Raw genomic sequence first — 19,985 nt, 5'->3', positions numbered from 1 at the left:
ACCTTCTCACGCCCACCAGAATATGTAGTCTATTTAGTCGTCTAAGACTGCTCATTGGGTAAATATACTACGGTGTAGAAGTCTTTCACCAGGACATTCCAGGAGACAGGCGGGCCCTAAAACATGTCCTCCAGCAGGCGATTGGTGTGAATTTCACCTAACCAACCATCAAAAACATACTTCATGAAGGTGGCCTCAGAGCCTGACATCCTCTAGTGGGCCCTGTGCTCACTGCATGGAGCTCAATTGGCATTTGCCATAGAAGTGGCAGGTCCACCACTGGAATCCTGTGCTTTTCACAGATTAGAGCAGATTCATCATGAGCACATGTGACAGGCAGGATCTGGAGAAGGCATGTTCAGTTTGACCAGTTTGGTAGTGGGTCAGTGACAGTCTGCGGAGGCATATCCATGGTATTTGAATGAAATCCTTGGACCCATCGTCAGATGCTGTTGCAGAGGGGTCCTGGGCTTCTCCTGGCCTCAGGTAGTGAGATGATTCCTCGAGGATTAAGGAATTAATACTACTCAGTGGCTCCGCACAGTTTTTCTCATCAGACATTTTTAAATGTCTTGGAAAGTTGTCTTTTCAATGTATTTTAATGTTGTTTGTGGTGAGTGGGATGTGATTAGCTCATAAACAACCCCAGTTTCCTGAGTAGAGGAGTAATTATTATTTTTTGAACTTTGAGCTTTCGCCATTGATTTCATCAATCATATCCACAACATATATCCATACTGTAGGCGCCAGATGTCTGCTTTAGAATTTTATTTACATTTGAGTTCGTATTTGTTTTATAATTCATAGATTCATTACATAAGTCATCTTTTCAGGATTAATAAATATGAAAATATATGTTGTGTTTACATAAAGTAATGTTTGGGATTGGAATCTAAAAGGGGGTACCTCTTACTTTAAGTATGTAAGTGCAATAGTAGCATGAAACCCTGTGTGAGGGGGAAGGGGAGGAGCATGGACAGAGCGGTTAGGAGTCTCACGGTTTTCTGACCGTGTGCACAGGTAGTTCTGGATAACCTTTTTTTTTTTTTTAAACTTTCATGCTTATTTAGGAAGGAGTTCATTGTTACATCTTCAGTTTGTGATAAATAAACAGTCTTCAAATGATAATGGAAGCATTTCTTTTGGAAACCAGGACTTGGTTTATTGGCAATTACCCTACACATACTGATATGCTTGAGCAGTCAAAACCAGTAATGATGTTCCTTTTCTTTTACAAAGGGCATGTTTACGTTCTGCCTGATCTGGTCAGTGGGTGCTAGCTGTGACGATTTGGGCCGAGTAAAGTTTGATGCTCTGGTAAGAGAGGTGATGAATGGCCCCTTAAGTAAGGAGACAGCAGCCCGCCATGGCATTCTGGTCACTGTGGAGGCTCCACCGAATCAGCTGACACTCCCCTTACCCACTAAGGGAACCCTCTACGAGTACTGCTTCGTTAAAGAGGTAAGAGTGCAAGAGGTAAGATACTTTTGTGCATGATATTTATAAGATGCTGGTATATAAATTTCAAGTGTTTTAGGATTAGAATAAATCCTAACCCTGAATAAAATAGAATAAAAACAAGAAAACTGAAGATAGCAGTGATTTTGTTTTTGCCATAATCACAATATGTACAAAAAAGAACTTAACTCTGAGTTTTGTTATCTAGATGGAGTGACATACCAATAAATCTTTCCTCCCCTGAGATTGTTGGGGAAAAGGGACAGTAATTTATTGTCTGTCTGTGACCTTTATGGTTGCATACTGCAGTCTCTTTCACATCCCGCCATCTGGCTTTAATGTGCTGTAAATTTTAGTAATTTTTTATTTTTCATTCAAGGATTGTTTTCTTAGAAAAAGGTTAGTTCCATACCAGATGATGAAACAAACAAACACACACACACACACACACACACACACACACACACACACACACACAGGTTGTGATCCTTGTACCCTCTTATTCCTCGTGCTTGTGATCTGAGGAGAGCAATTCCTTCCTGCTTTAAGCAGCAGTTTAACTGTTGACAAGCCCGGTGGCCATTTCATCAAATAGTATTATCTGTGATTAGTAGTCTGGTACTGTATGTGTCCAGCACTCACTGAGCTTTATATCGTAAATGAAAGTTTCGTCTTTTCATTATTTCCATGTCAGGGCCCGGGCAGGTGGGAGCTTTGGACAGATAAGTTAAAGGCTGCTCCCCCCATAGGCAAAGACATGCAGTTCAATGAGATCATTGTTCCCACTGAGAACACAGTACGCTACATGGCACTGATGGAGCTACTCGTCACTCACCAGAAACCCACTATTTTCATCGGTCCCACTGGCACTGGCAAGAGTGTCTACATTACAGTGAGTCATGCAATACATCTACTTTACAGATCGAACCTTTCGAAAGCACTACAGTATTTTGTGTTAACGCAAACTGATTTGAGGTAATATACACAGTATAGCAAACTCTATGAAGCTCAAAGCTGTTAGTTCAAATGATGTCAGACAAGAACAGTCTTTTTACATTGCTGTAATAGAAGGATGTAATCATTACTTAGTGCCTAATTTGTAGTTACATTTAGAATAAAACCACTTTTGAATGTTGTTAAGATTCAATATTGAGGAAGGGTACAAGAGGTGATCGAAGAATAACCACACTGGTCCGGCCGGGTGAAGTCAAACGATGATTTTAATGAATACACGCGTGGGAAGACACTCTGTACGCAGACAGCCAGTAGTCCTCGACTTAATCAAAGCATGAACAGATATTTTATAGCATCAGGGTTTGTTTACTGACGCCCCTTCATACGTCACAGACACATTTTATACATAGATCAAATCAAAACCACAACGACTTTTGACACAGTTTAAAAGAACAATTGTCTCCTATCTTCACAACAGGTGCTTCCTGTCACTGCCGGATGCTCGCAGCAGTTCTGCGACAAACTGCTCTTTGCAACATCAGCAAAACATGATTAAACTTTCACCTATAAATGATTCTCTAACTGAGTGTGTGTGTGTGTGCGCGTCTGTGTGCTAACCACAATTGCACCCTGTTTCACCTCGCGACTAGCTCCTGACCCCTCACCAGACAGAGAGACAGAAACCACTCTCGTATATGTAATAATCGAACTGAAACTATGGATATGACTTTTACTAAATAAATGTTTTAATCAAGAACCTCTACTAAACATAATAACTGTGTGCATAAGCATCTTAAGGCCTTCTTAAAGCTATCTGTTACATTGTTAAAGCAATGATCATACTGTTGCTTAAAATAACTTCCTGCTTGTGCAAACTCTCTGCAAGCCTGTTTCCTGTCAGCCTGTGACTTTTAGCCTTTCTGAAAGACACACTGTTCAACCCCTGAATGCAATATCCATGCTGCAAATTATATTATTAATGCAACGACAATTATTTACCAATAGCAGTAAAATAATTTCCCTCCTCGACACTCCCCCTTTTGACCTCTGGAAAACCAGAGGTCACAATACATTGTGTCCTCACGCAGACCCTTCTCTGGTGGTCTCGAACCTCGAGATCTCCAGGATCCTCGCCCCTCCTGTGGTCGCCGAGATCTTCTGCAAAGGAAACAAAACACCTTTTCCTGCATCTCCCTAACTTATCCTATTTGGGACTCTTTAATCAAAAGCCTGATCCTAATTATCTTCTTAACTTATTGACTTGTATTTATGTATACTCTTCAACGTTACTCATCACTTTAAAATTCTTTTAAGCCCTGCTTTCACGTCCGGTTGCTCGCTCTATTTTCCCTTATCTGATCATCAACATCCTGTGCACAAATTGTCGCTGCTGCAAGTTCCTCTACTCTAAAAGAAAACAACCACTTTAATCAATTAAGTTTAAGCATATAAGCAATTACTCCTGTATACATTTCATCATAGGTAAATGCTGCCTTGAAACAACTCCTATGTGTTAACTTCATTTTAACCTCACATTTCCTATGTTATAACCCATTTTGGTATAGCCTTTTTATTTCATTTTGCTCCTTTTAATGTAACAATACCTTCTAATTCTAATTTATCAGACTTAACCAAAATATATGCTTTCCTTCCTCTTTGGTCCTTCTTTAAGTTCAGTTAAAAGCTAAATGAATTTAAGGCCTTTTGCCTGGAATCAATACTGTCATGTGTGTTTCTTAACTCTGTGTCTGTAAGCGTGTGCAATCCTTCATGAACTCATATTATCCTCACAGTAGATTGGCTAATCATAGCGCTAGCCAAAGGCTCGTGACCCTCCAGAGACAAATTTGAGCCACAACTCCTTTAAAAGCACAAAATGCAATATGTATAAAAATCATTTCTATTTATAAGCTCCCCCTTTTATCCTAAAAATACCTCCTATATAATATCTGTATGTGTAAGCCTACATTATAACCACTACTTCTAGAAATCAAAAAGAAATCAAAGCTGTTCTACTCCTTCAACCCTCACTAGTTTTCCCTTTAAGAATTATTCACAGCTTTGAAAAACCGGCATTGTATCTTCTAAACAGGATTCAGTTCTGTCATAGTCCTGGGCCATGTTGGCCCAGTATTCTTGGTTCCTTGTATTTTCGTTCCTTATTTAGGCCAGGTTTTCTCAGGTGTCCTATTGTGGTGTTCCCTAAGTGTTTTTTCCCTTTGTGACTCTTACCCCCTTGTGCCCCTCTGTCTATTTATGAGCTCTCGTCTCTCTTTGTGTTTATTCCATGTTTCCCCCAGCCTGTTATGTCTGTGTTCTCCCCGTACTTTCTCTCCTCCTGTCTGAACCTCTGTGTACTTCCTGTTTTACTTTGACAGTCTCTCGTCAGTATGCGTAATGTTGTGTTCACTCCTGCCCTATCTCGTTATGTTTATCAGTATCCCCTGTGTTCTCTGGGTGTATTTAAGTTGTGTCTTCTATTATGGTAATTGCTGGTTCGTCTGTGTTGTTTCCCCTCGGTCTCCCTGCGTCTCGTTTCTGGTTTGTGTTATTAGCTTACCCAGTTTAGGTTTCCGGTTTCTTGTTTTTCCACCAGTGCTGTTTTGTGCCCACCGTTGTAAATAAATATTCACCTGCACCAGAGCTGCCGCCTTTTGGGTCCTTTTCTACAACTCCACACGGCTTGCCTCGCAAACCGTGACAAGTTCACTTTTAATCCTTTAACCTTAACTTAAAATAACAGTTTCAGTTTTACCATATCCAAATGATCAAAAACCCAAAAGGTCCTAAAATGATCCTAAATTATTAAACAATTAAATTATTAAACCCTAAACCCCCCTTTATCTTGACACATTTCATGTGTCAAGATACTATACAAAACTTAAAACGCTCAGTTTTCCCCACTCATGATCCAATCTATGTCATAAAAATAAACTTAAAACAGAACAGTTATCAGTCATGTGTTTCTACAATTAATGGTGACTGAGTTACATCAAAAATATTTCCCCTTTAGCATTTGGCCTTCTCCCAACAATATACTATAATCCCATAATCTAACCCCAGTCAACAAAACAAAAATTTTTCTGGTAAAAGCAAATTGTTTATCCACATTAATTCATCCTTACTCACATACAGTCTCACATTCACTCACATGCAGTCACACCATATATTTGCTGATAGTGGAGCTTCCCGCACGATCAGATACTCCACCCTCAGCAAAATGAGCTCAGTCATTTTTTATTTTCCATAGGAAAATATTTCTTTATGCTTTTGGACTGGATTGACTCGCATAAAATCCTTTTTACAGGGACTTACGACCTTGATCAGTCCCCAGGTAGCTTTCTCCTCAGCCAATTGTAATCTGGGAAGCCCCCTTATATTTGCTCCTCCCGAGAATTTTCAGCGCCGTTATTCACTGTTGCAGGCCTGCTTAAAACAGAAATGAAAAATAGAGCTGATTGTTAGCTCATAAGAACAAAACAAAATCACCTGACAGGTTGTCTTTAAGTGCACTGTTACAAAATAATGGGCCCAATTTTAGACATGTCCATGTTTCCTAAAACTCCCTCTATTTAAAACAAAAACACCAACAACAACCTACCTGACAGAATCAACCCATCACCACAACAACCTTAAACACACAAATCTTGCCACCACATAATTTCACCTCCTCAATACACCAAAAGTCTCATTAAAACCACACAATTTGCAAACAAAAATCACCCCCTTATGCTCTATAACATACTTCAATTCAGCATAAAACCCCCTTACAACAACATATCACTAAACTATAAATTTCCTACCCCAATCTGCACTTCTCGTCTCTGCTATGCTTCCTCTTCCTGAAAGTCACAGTCACACACACACTCAGCAAGTTCTTTCGTCACCACACACTCCAACTAATTTGCATACTGAATCATCTCTCAAGAAGCTGTAACAACAGAAACATATGTTTAAACATTCCCAACTCATTAAATCATTTTATTTCTTCCAACAGTGATCACTAGTGTTGATCACTCAGTACGAGAGCACTCCTAAGTCACTCTTTTTTTTTTAAAACTACTTTAATCCCTTTTTCGTTTTCATAACTCCCTTTGTCATATGGCTTCTTCTATTCCTCAATTACAAACTCAAATGTATTTTATTAAACATTCACACCATTGTATCATTCATACAAAATAGCAAGCTGTTCTTCATTGCATATGTTTGTGTTCTTAGCCAGGTTTAATCTCTATCTCTGCATTAAACTCCATGAGCTTGTCTTGTCTTTATAAGGTTAATGCATTTTCTGTTTGTGTATGTGAATTTGCATATGGTGCTTTTGCAGTGTGTCAGACTCCTGCACAATTCTCCACTTAAGCCGTCAGTTTCTTTCCCAAATTTGCTAACCCAAATTTTAAGTTCCCACCTTATTCCTGCTCCTCAGCCACAAGCTAGGGCCCACTTGTCAGGTTTATGGAGACATGGCGCTGTAAACAATTCAACCAGAAACTTGCCTTGGCATGTCCAGTCAAGTTAACCTACAGGTCTCTTCCGACCGCTGCACGTGGAAAATTGATCCAGATCTGTTTCGCCCCTATAGAAACACAACTGAGACATTTTCATTATTATCATATGTACTTAAACTACCCTTTTCCCTCTCTCTGGTCAGAGGTCCCAACTTATGTTATGTATATACGTGTAAGCAGGTCTTCATTGCTTTTCCTATGTATTTTGTTAATGTTCAGTAAGTGTAAGCTGCTTTCTTCATTGCCTCTATATGTTATAGTCAAGTTTAATTCATGCATCTTTTCTCTGATTTCTTAATTCAAAACTATCTCACTTCTGATCCTTTCCAGAAATAATTTCACATGTAACACTTTGTCTATGTGTGTTTTCCATTCTTGTTTACCTCTTTGTTTGTGACGGTGGACATCTCTAAACCATCATGAGTTCAAGCTTCACTTTCAGTCCAATTACACCCTGTATTCTCACAGTCGAACTCGTCCTGCTTCACCTCTCACTGGTCACTGTCCTCTTCTCTCAGTGTCCTTTTGTTGTCTTGAATTCCAGCAAACACAGTCTGTTTCTTCTCTGTTTCTCTTCAGTATTTTCCTTTTGGATCAAGTCCCAGCCTGGCAAAATACCACATTCAGTGCCTTTAAACAGTCATGTCACACTGTTCTTACCAGCCTGCTGTCCACCGTGCATGTTTCATCACGTGGTTTCTTCTTGTCTGATGATCCTTTCACTCGTCCCTTTCAAGATTACTCCAAGCATGGCAAATCTGACAATCAGTGTCCAGTGCTTTACCACCGTTCATTATCCCACTGTTCAACTGCCCAGCCTGTAATTTACAGTACATGTTTCCACCTCGTGGTTCCTGTCATGCTGCTGCTGGTGTCGTCAGTGTGGTTTCAGTTGCACTGTCTTTTGGCTGCTGTCAATTCTTGAAGTCCACGATGTTCTGTCGGTCTTCATCAGGAGATTAACTGTCCTTTGAGCTTCTTCTCAGGATGGGGACAAGTGCGAGGTCAAGCTGTAAAATTTTAAGCCAAAATCTGGCCTGTTTTCTCCCAATTATGCTACTCTAGTAGTTTTGGCGCCGTACTCAAAATTCCAGGTTGAGAGAAGTCCACCTTCATTTATCTGTAATCTGTGTTGACACACTAAAACATACAATTAATATCCTTTTCATTTCTTTTCTCAAAACCTCCATTCGCTTTATCTGCCTAGAGTTTAACTCATCTGTTTCTCTCTCTGGGTGCTCACTCGTCACCTTATATGGGCATGCAAACTTCCTGTCACCCACACCATTTCCTGTTACACACACACAGCACGCAGCTGCTCAGAGCAGCTCAAGCTGCTTTGCTGTTTCTCCAGGCTAATCAAACTTATTTTGTATTTACAATCTACAAACCCTCTGTAATTCTACTAACTTTTGACCTAAAATGTAGCATCATTCACACAATGATTTCATAATCCTCTCACACACACCTTTTAAATAAACTAAACTCTTATAACATCACTCATGCATCTCTTAAATTAAAAACACTTTCAAACTTTAAAACATCCTACTTTACATCACCAAAGAAATACCTCTCACACCTTTATTCATCATTCAAAACCTTCTAGTCACCGCATTCACACTTAAACTGTGACTAGAGTTAAGGAATATAACTCAACACACTTTCCTAAGAGTATTTTAGACATGCTTGTCATAATCAAAAAGAGCAAGTAAAAAACAAACAAACAAAAATTGAAACCTCTATTAATTCTCACCGCACACACAAGAGATTGAAAAAATAAAACACACCAGCAACTAATGCTGGAGAAAAGTTACTACTGAAAGTCATGTGTTAGTCTTAAGTATATACAGTGCACTCAATATATTTATATATCTACATCCAAACTCAGTCAGTTACTATGCATCCACTACGGCAACTCAAAACTTTATTTATAGTCCTCTAATAAACATAAATGGCATTTTAAACACACACTCAACAATGTTTGCAGCAGTATTTGTAAAACCAACTGTGGCTTAAACAGTTCACTGCTTACTCATTTGCATTTTCACTCACACACACCGACCGTCTAAAAATAGCTCCAGCATTGCCTCAGACTCCTTTCACACAGAGATCTCTTATTACAAAGACGTCTTATATTTACAACTACTGTCAGATCTGTCAGCTTTAGCGCCTAACCAATTTAGACAAATTTAAAATAACCGCCCAGCGGATAAACTCCCTGAGTTTTTTGCGACCAATTAACCAGTATCAAGACTTTAACTGTTTCTGGCCTCATTTCTAAAATCCCTAACTCAATTTAAAAGCGTCAACCAACCCAAACTTTGCCTGAAGCTCTATTTTTGGCATTTCACAGCCAAGGCTTACCCCGAAGTGTTAAGTTAAAGTTACACGCCCGAAGACCAACTTCTCCTGTCCAAAAAAGCGCAGGTACCGTTGCAAACGGTAAGGAGACTCTAACTCCTAGCTTAATTCCGGGATGCCCTGTACCCCACAGCTAAGCCACACTGAACTAACCCTCTTCGCCGAGAGGTCAATGTCGCGCGTCCACGACAAGGAGGGAGCGTAACCTCCGGGCTCTGCGCTTCCTAGCAGACTCGAACTGCCGTTCTAGAATAATTTATAATACTTTGAAACAACAATCAACACCCAAAACAAGTGTATAACTGAAGTAGGTGCAACCTAGTGGTCAAATGGAGACTCCAACTCACAAAATGACCGCTCAGGTCCACTCTTATGACCAAATTTGGACTCTAACCAACACAATAACCAATTCCCTACCAAACTACTTGAGACTCTAACTCAATTTCTTTGGGACTTCAACCCAGTATTTAAACTTTTCCTGGCAGACTCTAACTGCTTTAGCAGACTTTACTGCTTTAGCAGACTTTACTGCTTTCATTTCTTCATTCTTCTTAGCAGAACTCTAACTGCTTCAACTCATGAGATTTTTCATCAAAATCAAAACAGACATCCACCAGTAACTTCAGTGAGTAGACTTAAATTTTGTCATGTCCAATTTGGCACACTTTGGAAATAATTCAACAGGTAGTGCCTTACCTTTTGGATAAGCCGGCTTATGTCCACTCACTTAGACCACTGGAAGTCATGTCTGCCCGTCAGACCACCCAAGACCACCAAATTTCTCCATCTAAACCTCCAATTCTCCCTCCTCAATAACCGGACGAAGCCCCCAAATGTTAAGATTCAATATTGAGGAAGGGTACAAGAGGTGATCGAAGAATAACCACACTGGTCCGGCCGGGTGAAGTCAAACGATGATTTTAATGAATACACGCGTGGGAAGACACTCTGTACGCAGACAGCCAGTAGTCCTCGACTTAATCAAAGCATGAACAGATATTTTATAGCATCAGGGTTTGTTTACTGACGCCCCTTCATACGTCACAGACACATTTTATACATAGATCAAATCAAAACCACAACGACTTTTGACACAGTTTAAAAGAACAATTGTCTCCTATCTTCACAACAGGTGCTTCCTGTCACTGCCGGATGCTCGCAGCAGTTCTGCGACAAACTGCTCTTTGCAACATCAGCAAAACATGATTAAACTTTCACCTATAAATGATTCTCTAACTGAGTGTGTGTGTGTGTGCGCGTCTGTGTGCTAACCACAATTGCACCCTGTTTCACCTCGCGACTAGCTCCTGACCCCTCACCAGACAGAGAGACAGAAACCACTCTCGTATATGTAATAATCGAACTGAAACTATGGATATGACTTTTACTAAATAAATGTTTTAATCAAGAACCTCTACTAAACATAATAACTGTGTGCATAAGCATCTTAAGGCCTTCTTAAAGCTATCTGTTACATTGTTAAAGCAATGATCATACTGTTGCTTAAAATAACTTCCTGCTTGTGCAAACTCTCTGCAAGCCTGTTTCCTGTCAGCCTGTGACTTTTAGCCTTTCTGAAAGACACACTGTTCAACCCCTGAATGCAATATCCATGCTGCAAATTATATTATTAATGCAACGACAATTATTTACCAATAGCAGTAAAATAATTTCCCTCCTCGACAATGTGAAATTGATCTAAGATGTTAATAGTCCACATTATTATAATAGCTGTCATTTAATACAACCTTTGTTAAGTCGTGCCTACCTACCCTGTCTCCCATCATGGTTGACGTGATCAGCAACTCTGTAGAACTCATATGGTAACAGCTGCTTTTTGCCTCTTTCTCTAAAAAACAAACAACAACAAAAACAACTGTGTCACCATATGGCGACCTTCCACTGATGCTCTATTGTATCTCAACTACAAGTTGTCCAATTAGCTCCCTCCTCTGGTTTTGTCGGTTGGTTGAATGACATCAGAATTTCAACCAGCTTTTTCAAAATAAAGTACAATAAAAATTAACTATTGGTTGTGGCTTTCAAAACTTTGCCCGCAAAAGTGGCTCATCTTCATCTTAATGTGGGTGGATGTTCCATTTCACACACATTTCTAGAAGTCTGCGAACTGGGTGTCAACCTGGACTCTGCTCTCTTGTTCCCATCACATGTCAAATCCATCTTTAAATCTGCCCTTTACCACCCAAAGAACTTCTCCAGACAATGGCCTTCATTCTCAGACTGAAACCCACACTCATATCTTCATCACCTCCCTCCTAGACTACTGCAACAGTGTACTGTTTGCCTAACAAAGCCCTTGGACAGTATATTCAGAACTTACTGTAGCTGCCAGTCTCTTACCCACACTAAGACCTGGCTCTGTTCAAGTTCTTCTCCTCACCTGCAAATACATACATGTCCTTGCTCTTACATGTCATCCTGAACTCTAATTTTTAAAATGAATGCCTTGATTATACTTTATTGCAAACACTGATACAGACAGCTGGCAACCTGATGGTCCAGTAGTCTTTCCTGATATACTTTAGGGCAGCTGATTTAAAATTGTCTAGTTTTCTTTTGTGAATGATCAGAAAACCAATCAAAGATCCAGGATTGCAATAATAGTGTTTCCTACTTTACTACAGTTCTGTGAAAAGCTATTTAATTTGCAATTGAAGGTGGTTAGTTGTGACATTTGGAGTGTAAATAAAATTAATTTGGTTGCATTTTTTTACATAGCTTAAATATTTCTTTCAGAACTCTAATGTTGCATTTTTCTATTTCCTGTACTTAAGAAGCTATGAATGCTCAGAAGACATTAACTTAGTGATGCAGTAGGTCACATGTCCACAAACAATGATGATAATATCCAGTCAGAACCACATCTTACATAGTACAAACAGTTAAATAAGTCATCTACGAGTAATACATATTGCTTTGGCAAAATGGCAATATGTATGTATTTTGATGGCCTGTAACTTTTAAAAATTGCATTGTAAAAAGGTAAAGATTATTCAAATTTTGATTAAATTCACTGAAAATCAGCTCACTCTGATGTGGTCTGTTAGGACATTTTTCACTTTGAGACAAAACTGGGACATTGCCCTGTTCTGCTATTATTATCTTGTCCACTTTAAAGCTGTTTTTTATTTACATAAATTGTTATCAGATACAGACAAACATTGCCTGTGCCACTGATAGCATCACTGACTCAGATGATTAAACTTATGTGTAGGACTTGCAGTCCCAGGCTAGAGTAAGTGCTGCGAGCACACCAATCATTTGGAGGCAGCTACAGAAGCCAGGTGTGAAATGACCACCTTGGAAGAATACAGAGTATCTCTCAGCAGTGCTTTGACTATTTATATCAAGGACTAATCCGTCCTCCGTTCCTTTGCTTCATTAGTTCATCCATTAGCAAGTTCAAACTTCAGACTCTGGGGTGAGTGGAGATCATCTCACTGGGGAGTCTGCCTTGTACTCCACTGTCTGTCTGTCTGCCTGCCTGCTGAAGTGGCTCTGTCCCATGTCATAACCAGCAGACCGTGGCAGAATCCCAAATCTGGCACAAGTGATAAACGCTCAGACTATGTGAATATGTATGGCACCGTGCCCGCACTTGTATCCTCGACCGACTACTTAAAGCAAATTCACCTGCACCACACTAATCTGGGGTGAGACTCAGACGAGTGGTGCTGCTGGTTTATAATTTAGGGAAGAGGGTGATGCACTTTGTCTGCATCTTGTGATCATTCACATCACACGCTCCCTTTGATTAAGCAGCTCATTATTCAAATAGTTTGACAACCTCCATATGACCGCTTAATATATGCTTATGCAGAAAGCAAGCTAAGGATGTGCTCTGAACCTAAAGATAAAATCCTAATAAAATGCATCAGCTCTCTATGTATGCTATGTTCCCTGTTCATATAAACACAGAAGGAGATTTGTTCAGTGGGTGCCCGTTATTTTGAGCTTTTAGTAAAATGTCCTTTCTGTAAACTCATGCAGTTTGAAAAAGTCACTGATTTTACCGTTTTAGCCTGTGCACCATTACTTTAGAGCTTCTCCTCAGGGAGACACCTCTTTTCACAATTTATTTTGGAGTCATTTTCAGGGATTAACTGAGAATTTTTTCTAATGAAATACATACTGACAGCCACTTTTAATTTTAATTAGATTAAAAAGCTTATCATAATCATTTGTCCAGATAAAATTGAAAATGATCCTTTTAAGGTGTATTTGTAACAGGTACTTTTGGTGTGTTAATTTAAAATGGGGTGAAAATGAGCACAGTGTTTTTTGTTTGTTTGTTTGTTTTTTCTGTGTGCGGCAATCAACAAGGTTATTAATTTTCTAGAAGTATTACTACTACTGACATACCTAGTTCTTTATAAATCACTTGTAGGATTTGAATAAACCAGAAAGAAAGCCTTTATGAGTATAAACCCTCCACTGAGTGCAAGAGCAAGATTTCTGTTTGTCTCATGTCTTGGAGTGTGATACCTTGTTGTCGAGGTCAAAAATATTAAGCCAATTTGATGTAAATATCCAGAGGAACTTTTACTTGGTGCCTCTGATATCGACTTTTTAGGTTAACAGAAGGTTTCAGTTAAGGCTGTGATATATACCTGGTTATAACATAGAGAAGATCAGCAGGAAAGGAGAGGAAGGTGATTTATTTTATATATAAGTTACACTAAAAGTAAATAAACTGAATAGCTGGAATACGTTGGTGTGACCATCACCCTTTCTACTAACGGAACACCAGATCTCTGATCAGTAACACATTTCTGTGTGATGTGTTATTAGTGTTTGTTCTTGCTTTATATCTGTGTATCTTTTTTATTACAAAGTATTATGTGACCTGCCCTGAAACTACAGATGTAAACTAGCAGGTTTGCTGTAATCTGCCATGTTTACAGTTTATATTTTTGATACACTGATGTCCATTAAGATGCATTACTCCTGGTAAATAAACAAATAATAAATAATGAACAAAGAAAGAAATGTAATATACTGTTTACCGTATGCTCCCATACCTTGAGATCTGATGATAACTTGTGTTCATATTTCAAATCTCTTGCCTAGGACTTCCTGTTGAATAAGATACAGAAGGATGTGTACACCCCATTGTTTATCAACTTCTCAGCCCAGACTACAGCTGCCCAGACACAAAACATTATTATTTCCAAGCTAGATAAGCGGCGCAAAGGAGTGTTTGGCCCTCCAGTGGGGAAAAAAATGGTAGCGCCTCTTTATCACCTACATTTTATTATTTTTGAACATCTTGTTTCTTTGCTGGTGTGCACTCGATCTATTGAGCATTAAACAGTGTGGCAGCGTACAGTTTTAAATACACCAGATAATTTGTTTTTCTCTAGTATATGCAGTTTAAGTTTAAGAATACTAATGTTACATTCTATTAGGTGGTATTTGTGGATGATGTAAACATGCCAGCGAGAGAGGTTTATGGTGCACAACCTCCTGTGGAGCTGCTTCGCCAGTGGCTTGATCACTGGAACTGGTATGACTTGAAGGACTGCGCCATGATTAATCTGACGGATATCCTGATCATATGTGCGATGGGACCACCTGGTAAGTAGCCGCACTGATACTTAAAGGTTAATTAGAAATGCCGTCAGCCAATGACAGAAATGTCAGTGCTTGATTAAAATGTTTGTAGAGTGAGTATTCTTGTTTTTCTGTTGCTCGAGCGACTGTTGAGTCAGTGTCACAAACCATTTCCTGCCGTTTTGTGAGCTTCTCATTGCCTTAAGGTTTTTACAAATGGAAAAAATGCTTACCACATCTGTCTCCAATACAACAACCAGTGTAAACATGAAGGCAGCCTCCTCCACTGAAGCAGCTGGCAGTGACAGCTGCAAAAGGAAGGGGATGGGAGCCACTCTCAGGTGGCCACAGTTTTGGTGATGCGTGAGCTGACAGTTTTTTAGTTTTTCTGAGGTCTGCGTATCTGGCAGCCACAGAAACTAAATGCTGTCCCAAGTGTTTACCAGCTGCCACGGTGATAGCTGGTCAAGATGACTCATCTCAAGAATTCAAATAAAAACAAAAAAATTTCACATGTTTAATTAAACCAATAGATTTTATTAATGTATAATTTTTATGTTAAGTTTAGATTTTTTCTTGCCATTGTTTGTCCCAATCGAAGAAGGTTGGAGGGATTGTCAATCTCAGGTAAAGGAGAGAGGAGAGGTACTGTGGCCTCAGTTGAGTTTTTCATTGATTTGACTGCTAGGTGCCCACCTTCTACACTTTGTTTCCCTGCATTAAACTATGACAGCAGGCCTCTTGTTCCTCTGGAAGCTGCTTGGTAGTCTGCCAAAACCACACTGGTTTTGCTGAGCTTCAGGTGATCGCAGTAACACCATGTGATCATGGCTTCTATTGATCTTCTGTACTCAACCGTAAAAACTGTCTCAAAGGGAAGCCAGTATGTTTCTCACTGGAATCATGCCCTTCATTATATTGATAAAATGTCAATATATTAATAAGTTGCATTTTGCAACAAAATGCGCTCAAAACCTTTGAACAAATTCCTTAAATTTTTACTACATATACTATACTGTGTAAGTATTTTACAGACAAGGATGTAAAATACTTGCTTTATCAGGCTTCAAACTGTGAGTTAGTAATTCCAGTTTGTATTTTTGTTGTCTGCTTTTTTTTAGGTGGGGGGCGTAACCCTGTCACTCCTCGGTTCCTGCGTCACTTCAACATGATCACCATTAATGACTTTGATGAGAAGACCATGTATACAATCTTCTCCAGGATCACAAATTGGCATTTTACCATATGGTAACACTAACAATTAGGATGTTGAGACAGTAATTTTATTCAAATTTACCAAATGTACCTGTGTAAATAACCATGCCTTGCATATACAGGATAATCATTTACTCAATACTGCAGAAGATCTTTTTGAGCAAAATATAGTAAATACCAGCTAGGATCCAATTATTCTGTACATCAGTGTCTGTGTCAGTCATTTGAGGATTAAAGGTGGTACTTTTGCTCCCCCCTTTTTGCTCTGCCACATTGTTTACTTCAGAGACTATAAGACCAAAAGCAATCAGATCTTTTGGACAGATTTCAGATCTCCACTAGCACTCATCCAGGCACATATGGCAGCTGCATTTTAAAAATATATATGTTTTAAAGATGTTTTTGCATTTTGAAAACAGTTATATTTGTTTGAAGATAGATTCTTGATAATACCATATATTTATGAGTTCAGTGTTTAGTTAAAACAACAATTACAGATTAATTTTTCTGACTAAACTCCAGGAACAGGATCTCACCAATGAATTCATTTGATTTGCAGCTTTTTATTCCCCAAGGCATTTGCTACTCTGACCTCTCAGATCGTCCATAGCACTTTGTCAGTTTACCAAGAGGCCACCAAGAACCTGCTACCAACCCCCACAAAGTCCCATTACTTGTTCAATTTACGTGATGTCTCCCGGGTTATCCAGGGCATCTGCCTGTCACGGCCAGAGACTGCAGAGGAACAGTCTGTCATCAAACGGCTCTGGGTCCATGAGGTAATGTCGTACATTACAAACAGTATGAGGTACATGAAAGCAGCATTACTAAAGTAACCTAACGTATTGCTGTGGAAAGTGGAAATCCATTATATAATAGCTTCAGTCAAGCCAACAAGATTTGGTGTTGAGATCTGTCCATATCTGTCTCTGCACATGTCTGTTTCTTTCCTTTTCTTGTTAATCCACAGGTCCTGAGGGTGTACTACGATCGACTGGTCCACGACACCGATCGATCCTGGCTTGTAAGTCATCTACAGGTTGTGTGTCAGACTCACATGAAGGAGAACTTCCATCAGCTTTTCCAGCATCTGGACCAGGACCAAGATGGAAAGGTGACTGAAGATGACCTGCGCAGCCTCATGTTTTGTGACTTCCATGACCCCAAAGGTGAGGACCGCAGCTACCGCGAAGTTCATGACTTAGATCGGCTACGACAGGTTGTGGAATCACACTTGGAGGAGTTCAACAACACCAGCAAAGCACCAATGAATCTGGTGCTCTTCCGTTTTGCCATCGAGCATGTGTGCCGGATTTCCCGCATCCTCAAGCAACCCAGTGGCCATGCCCTGCTGGTAGGGGTTGGTGGGAGTGGGCGTCAGTCTCTCACCCGTCTGGCTGCCTACATGGCAGAGGCAGAGCTTTTCCAGGTGGAAATATCCAAGACCTATGGAACCACTGAATGGCATGATGACCTGAAACAAATCCTGAGGAAGGCTACGGAAGGAGAGGCTCATGGAGTTTTCCTGTTTACAGACGCTCAGATCAAAATGGAGTCATTCTTGGAGGACATTGGCAACTTGCTCAACACTGGTGAGGTAAAGTGGATGGAAGAGAGAGACTGACTACTTCATTCAGGTGAACAGATGGTGACACATGGATAAAAGGTGCGAAATTGTAAATATTTTCTTATTTCCAGGTGCCTAACCTGTTTGCGGTGGATGAGAAGCAGGAAATTTGTGAGCGAATGCGTGTGCTGGACAGGCAGCGTGATAGAGAAAAACAAACAGATGGCAGTCCCTTGTCGCTTTTCAACATGTTCTTAGAGCGCTGTCGCACACAGCTGCATGTGGTGCTGGCCATGAGTCCCATTGGAGATGCTTTCAGGGACCGTTTGAGACGTTTCCCCGCACTCATTAACTGCTGTACTATTGACTGGTTTCAGGTGAGTGTATGTATGTTACATACATGTTTTGCTGTGTTTTTTGTCCCATCAGAGGTTTGCACTAATAGTTGACCAGTAAACACAGAGCATGTAGTGTATTTCATGCTCCATGCTTCATTAGTAACTGATAACATTACCAGTACCACATAGCAGAGGGTAAATAGAAATGTCTGGAAGCACACCTGTTAAAAACAGGAAAACAACCTATTTCCTTCCTTGTTAGACTTGGCCTGAAGATGCCCTGCAGGCAGTGGCCTGCCGCTTCCTGGAGGATGTTGAGATGACGGAAGAGGCCCGAGAAGGCTGCATCACTATGTGCAAGAGCTTCCACACCTCAACCGTTAATTTGTCTCACCGCTTTTTGACTGAGTTGCAGCGTCACAATTATGTCACTCCAACCTCATATCTGGAGCTCATTTCCACCTTCAAAGCTTTGCTGAAGACAAGAAGAGCGTAAGATCAAGATATATTTTATGTATCTCTATTCCTTTGTAACGTTTTTCATTCAAGTGCTGCTTTTAGGTTTTAGTTTAAATTGACTTCATCAGTTGATGTGAATCAAGCGGCACAAAAATCTAGTTTGCAGGTGTAAGCGTTTCCCTTTAATCCCTCTGTCCTTTGCTCAGTGAGGTGATGAAGATGAAAAGTCGCTATGAGGTCGGTCTGGAAAAGCTGGAATCAGCTGCAGAACAAGTGGCTACCATGCAAGTTGAGCTAGAGGCTCTACAGCCACAGCTGCTTGTAGCTAGCAAAGAGGTTGATGAGATGATGGTGGTGATTGAACATGAATCTGTGGAGGTGGCTGAGACAGAGAAGGTGGTGAAAATAGATGAAGCAGTGGCCAACGAACAAGCCATGGCTGCCAAAGCTATCAAGGATGAATGTGATGCTGACCTGGCTGAAGCTATGCCCATCCTGGAGTCGGCCCTGGCTGCGTTGAATACTCTGACCCCTCAGGTAAAAGCTGAATATTTTAATATGGCTCAAAGGCTAAATGTAGTGTACAGCAAATAGTGATTAATGATTCTGGCAACAGGATATCACAGTGGTGAAGTCCATGAAAAGCCCACCCACAGCAGTCAAGCTGGTTATGGAGGCAATTTGCATTCTTAAAGGCATCAAACCAGATCGTGTGCCGGACCCCTCAGGCTCTGGTAAAAAAGTGGAAGACTTTTGGGGCCCAGCCAAAAAGCTTCTGGGAGACCTAAGGTTTCTCCAGAGCCTCCATGAGTATGACAAAGATAACATTCCTCCAAATCTTATGGCCATCATCCGCACCAAGTACATTACCAACCCAGACTTTGTGCCAGAAAAGATTAGAACTGCATCCACTGCAGCTGAGGGTATGTGTAAGTGGGTTTGTGCCATGGACAAGTATGACAAGTAAGTAATATTCTCATCTTCTGTTCTTAGTTCTGAAAACTAATGTATATGCACCAAGCCTGGGAAAGCTTTTCATCCGTCTTAGTGATTAACATGAGGCTTAGTTAGCTTCAAAGTTTCTGGCTGTATACCATGAATATGCCAGGTCCCAAGTGATTCATCTGCAAGGCCAATTCCAAGATATGACTCATTGAAAAGGAAATGTTAGCATCATTATTGTTGTGACATTTTTAAATGCTACTTTTATTTATTGATGCAAAGTTTGTCATAAAATTAAATTTTCCTGTCTGCAGTGAAGTTCTTAATATTTCTCAACAACAGTATCCAGTTTCATTATAAGGATGGCATCGGGTGACACTTTCCATACACAGTAAAAGCCTTAATTTAAAAACAATAAGATGAGATATTATTTCATTCATATTTTCATGCTGCCACGTAGTATGAAGTATTTCATCTTTTATGTTCTGAAAGCAGTCAAGAAGTTGCAGAACTTTGATATCTGTTAATTTATATTTATGCAGTGTAGATGAGTAATTTTGTAAAAATAAACTAACTCATAATGGTTTGTTTCACCTGTACTTCACACAT

At 39.9% G+C, this 19,985-nt stretch overlaps 1 protein-coding gene and 1 long non-coding RNA gene across 4 annotated transcripts in view; one reads left to right on the top strand and one right to left on the bottom strand.

Annotated features, from left to right (window-relative positions):
• The window catches only part of dnah7 (dynein, axonemal, heavy chain 7), an 85,140-nt gene that overhangs the window by 35,602 nt on the left and 29,553 nt on the right, over nt 1-19,985 (top strand). For 2 of the 3 annotated variants that reach the window (XR_014888986.1, XM_085249784.1), the window contains exons 35-45: nt 1,240-1,461; nt 2,153-2,350; nt 14,373-14,528; nt 14,711-14,879; nt 15,977-16,103; nt 16,630-16,849; nt 17,041-17,667; nt 17,769-18,014; nt 18,238-18,467; nt 18,641-18,971; nt 19,051-19,397. Coding sequence is in view for 2 of the 3 variants with exons in the window: in XM_085249784.1 (XP_085105910.1) it covers nt 1,240-1,461; nt 2,153-2,350; nt 14,373-14,528; nt 14,711-14,879; nt 15,977-16,103; nt 16,630-16,849; nt 17,041-17,667; nt 17,769-18,014; nt 18,238-18,467; nt 18,641-18,971; nt 19,051-19,397 (2,873 nt within the window). In the remaining variant the exon portion in view is untranslated. The remainder of the gene's footprint in view (nt 1-1,239; nt 1,462-2,152; nt 2,351-14,372; nt 14,529-14,710; nt 14,880-15,976; nt 16,104-16,629; nt 16,850-17,040; nt 17,668-17,768; nt 18,015-18,237; nt 18,468-18,640; nt 18,972-19,050; nt 19,398-19,985) is intronic. The other variant, XM_085249785.1, reaches the window with a different exon arrangement.
• On the bottom strand, nt 2,661-11,048 carry LOC146557224 (uncharacterized). The gene is made up of 2 exons (XR_014888987.1): nt 7,304-11,048; nt 2,661-7,002 (listed from the first exon to the last, which is right to left on the bottom strand). It is a non-coding gene; the product is annotated as an uncharacterized LOC146557224 (long non-coding RNA).

Source organism: Mchenga conophoros, linkage group LG16 (genome assembly GCF_057382185.1).
Source record: "Mchenga conophoros isolate Kocher_MC1m ecotype Shallow Benthic linkage group LG16, M_conophoros_male_GT1.1, whole genome shotgun sequence".
Classification (NCBI taxonomy): domain Eukaryota; kingdom Metazoa; phylum Chordata; class Actinopteri; order Cichliformes; family Cichlidae; genus Mchenga; species Mchenga conophoros.
This window is presented reverse-complemented; position numbering and strand designations above follow the sequence as displayed.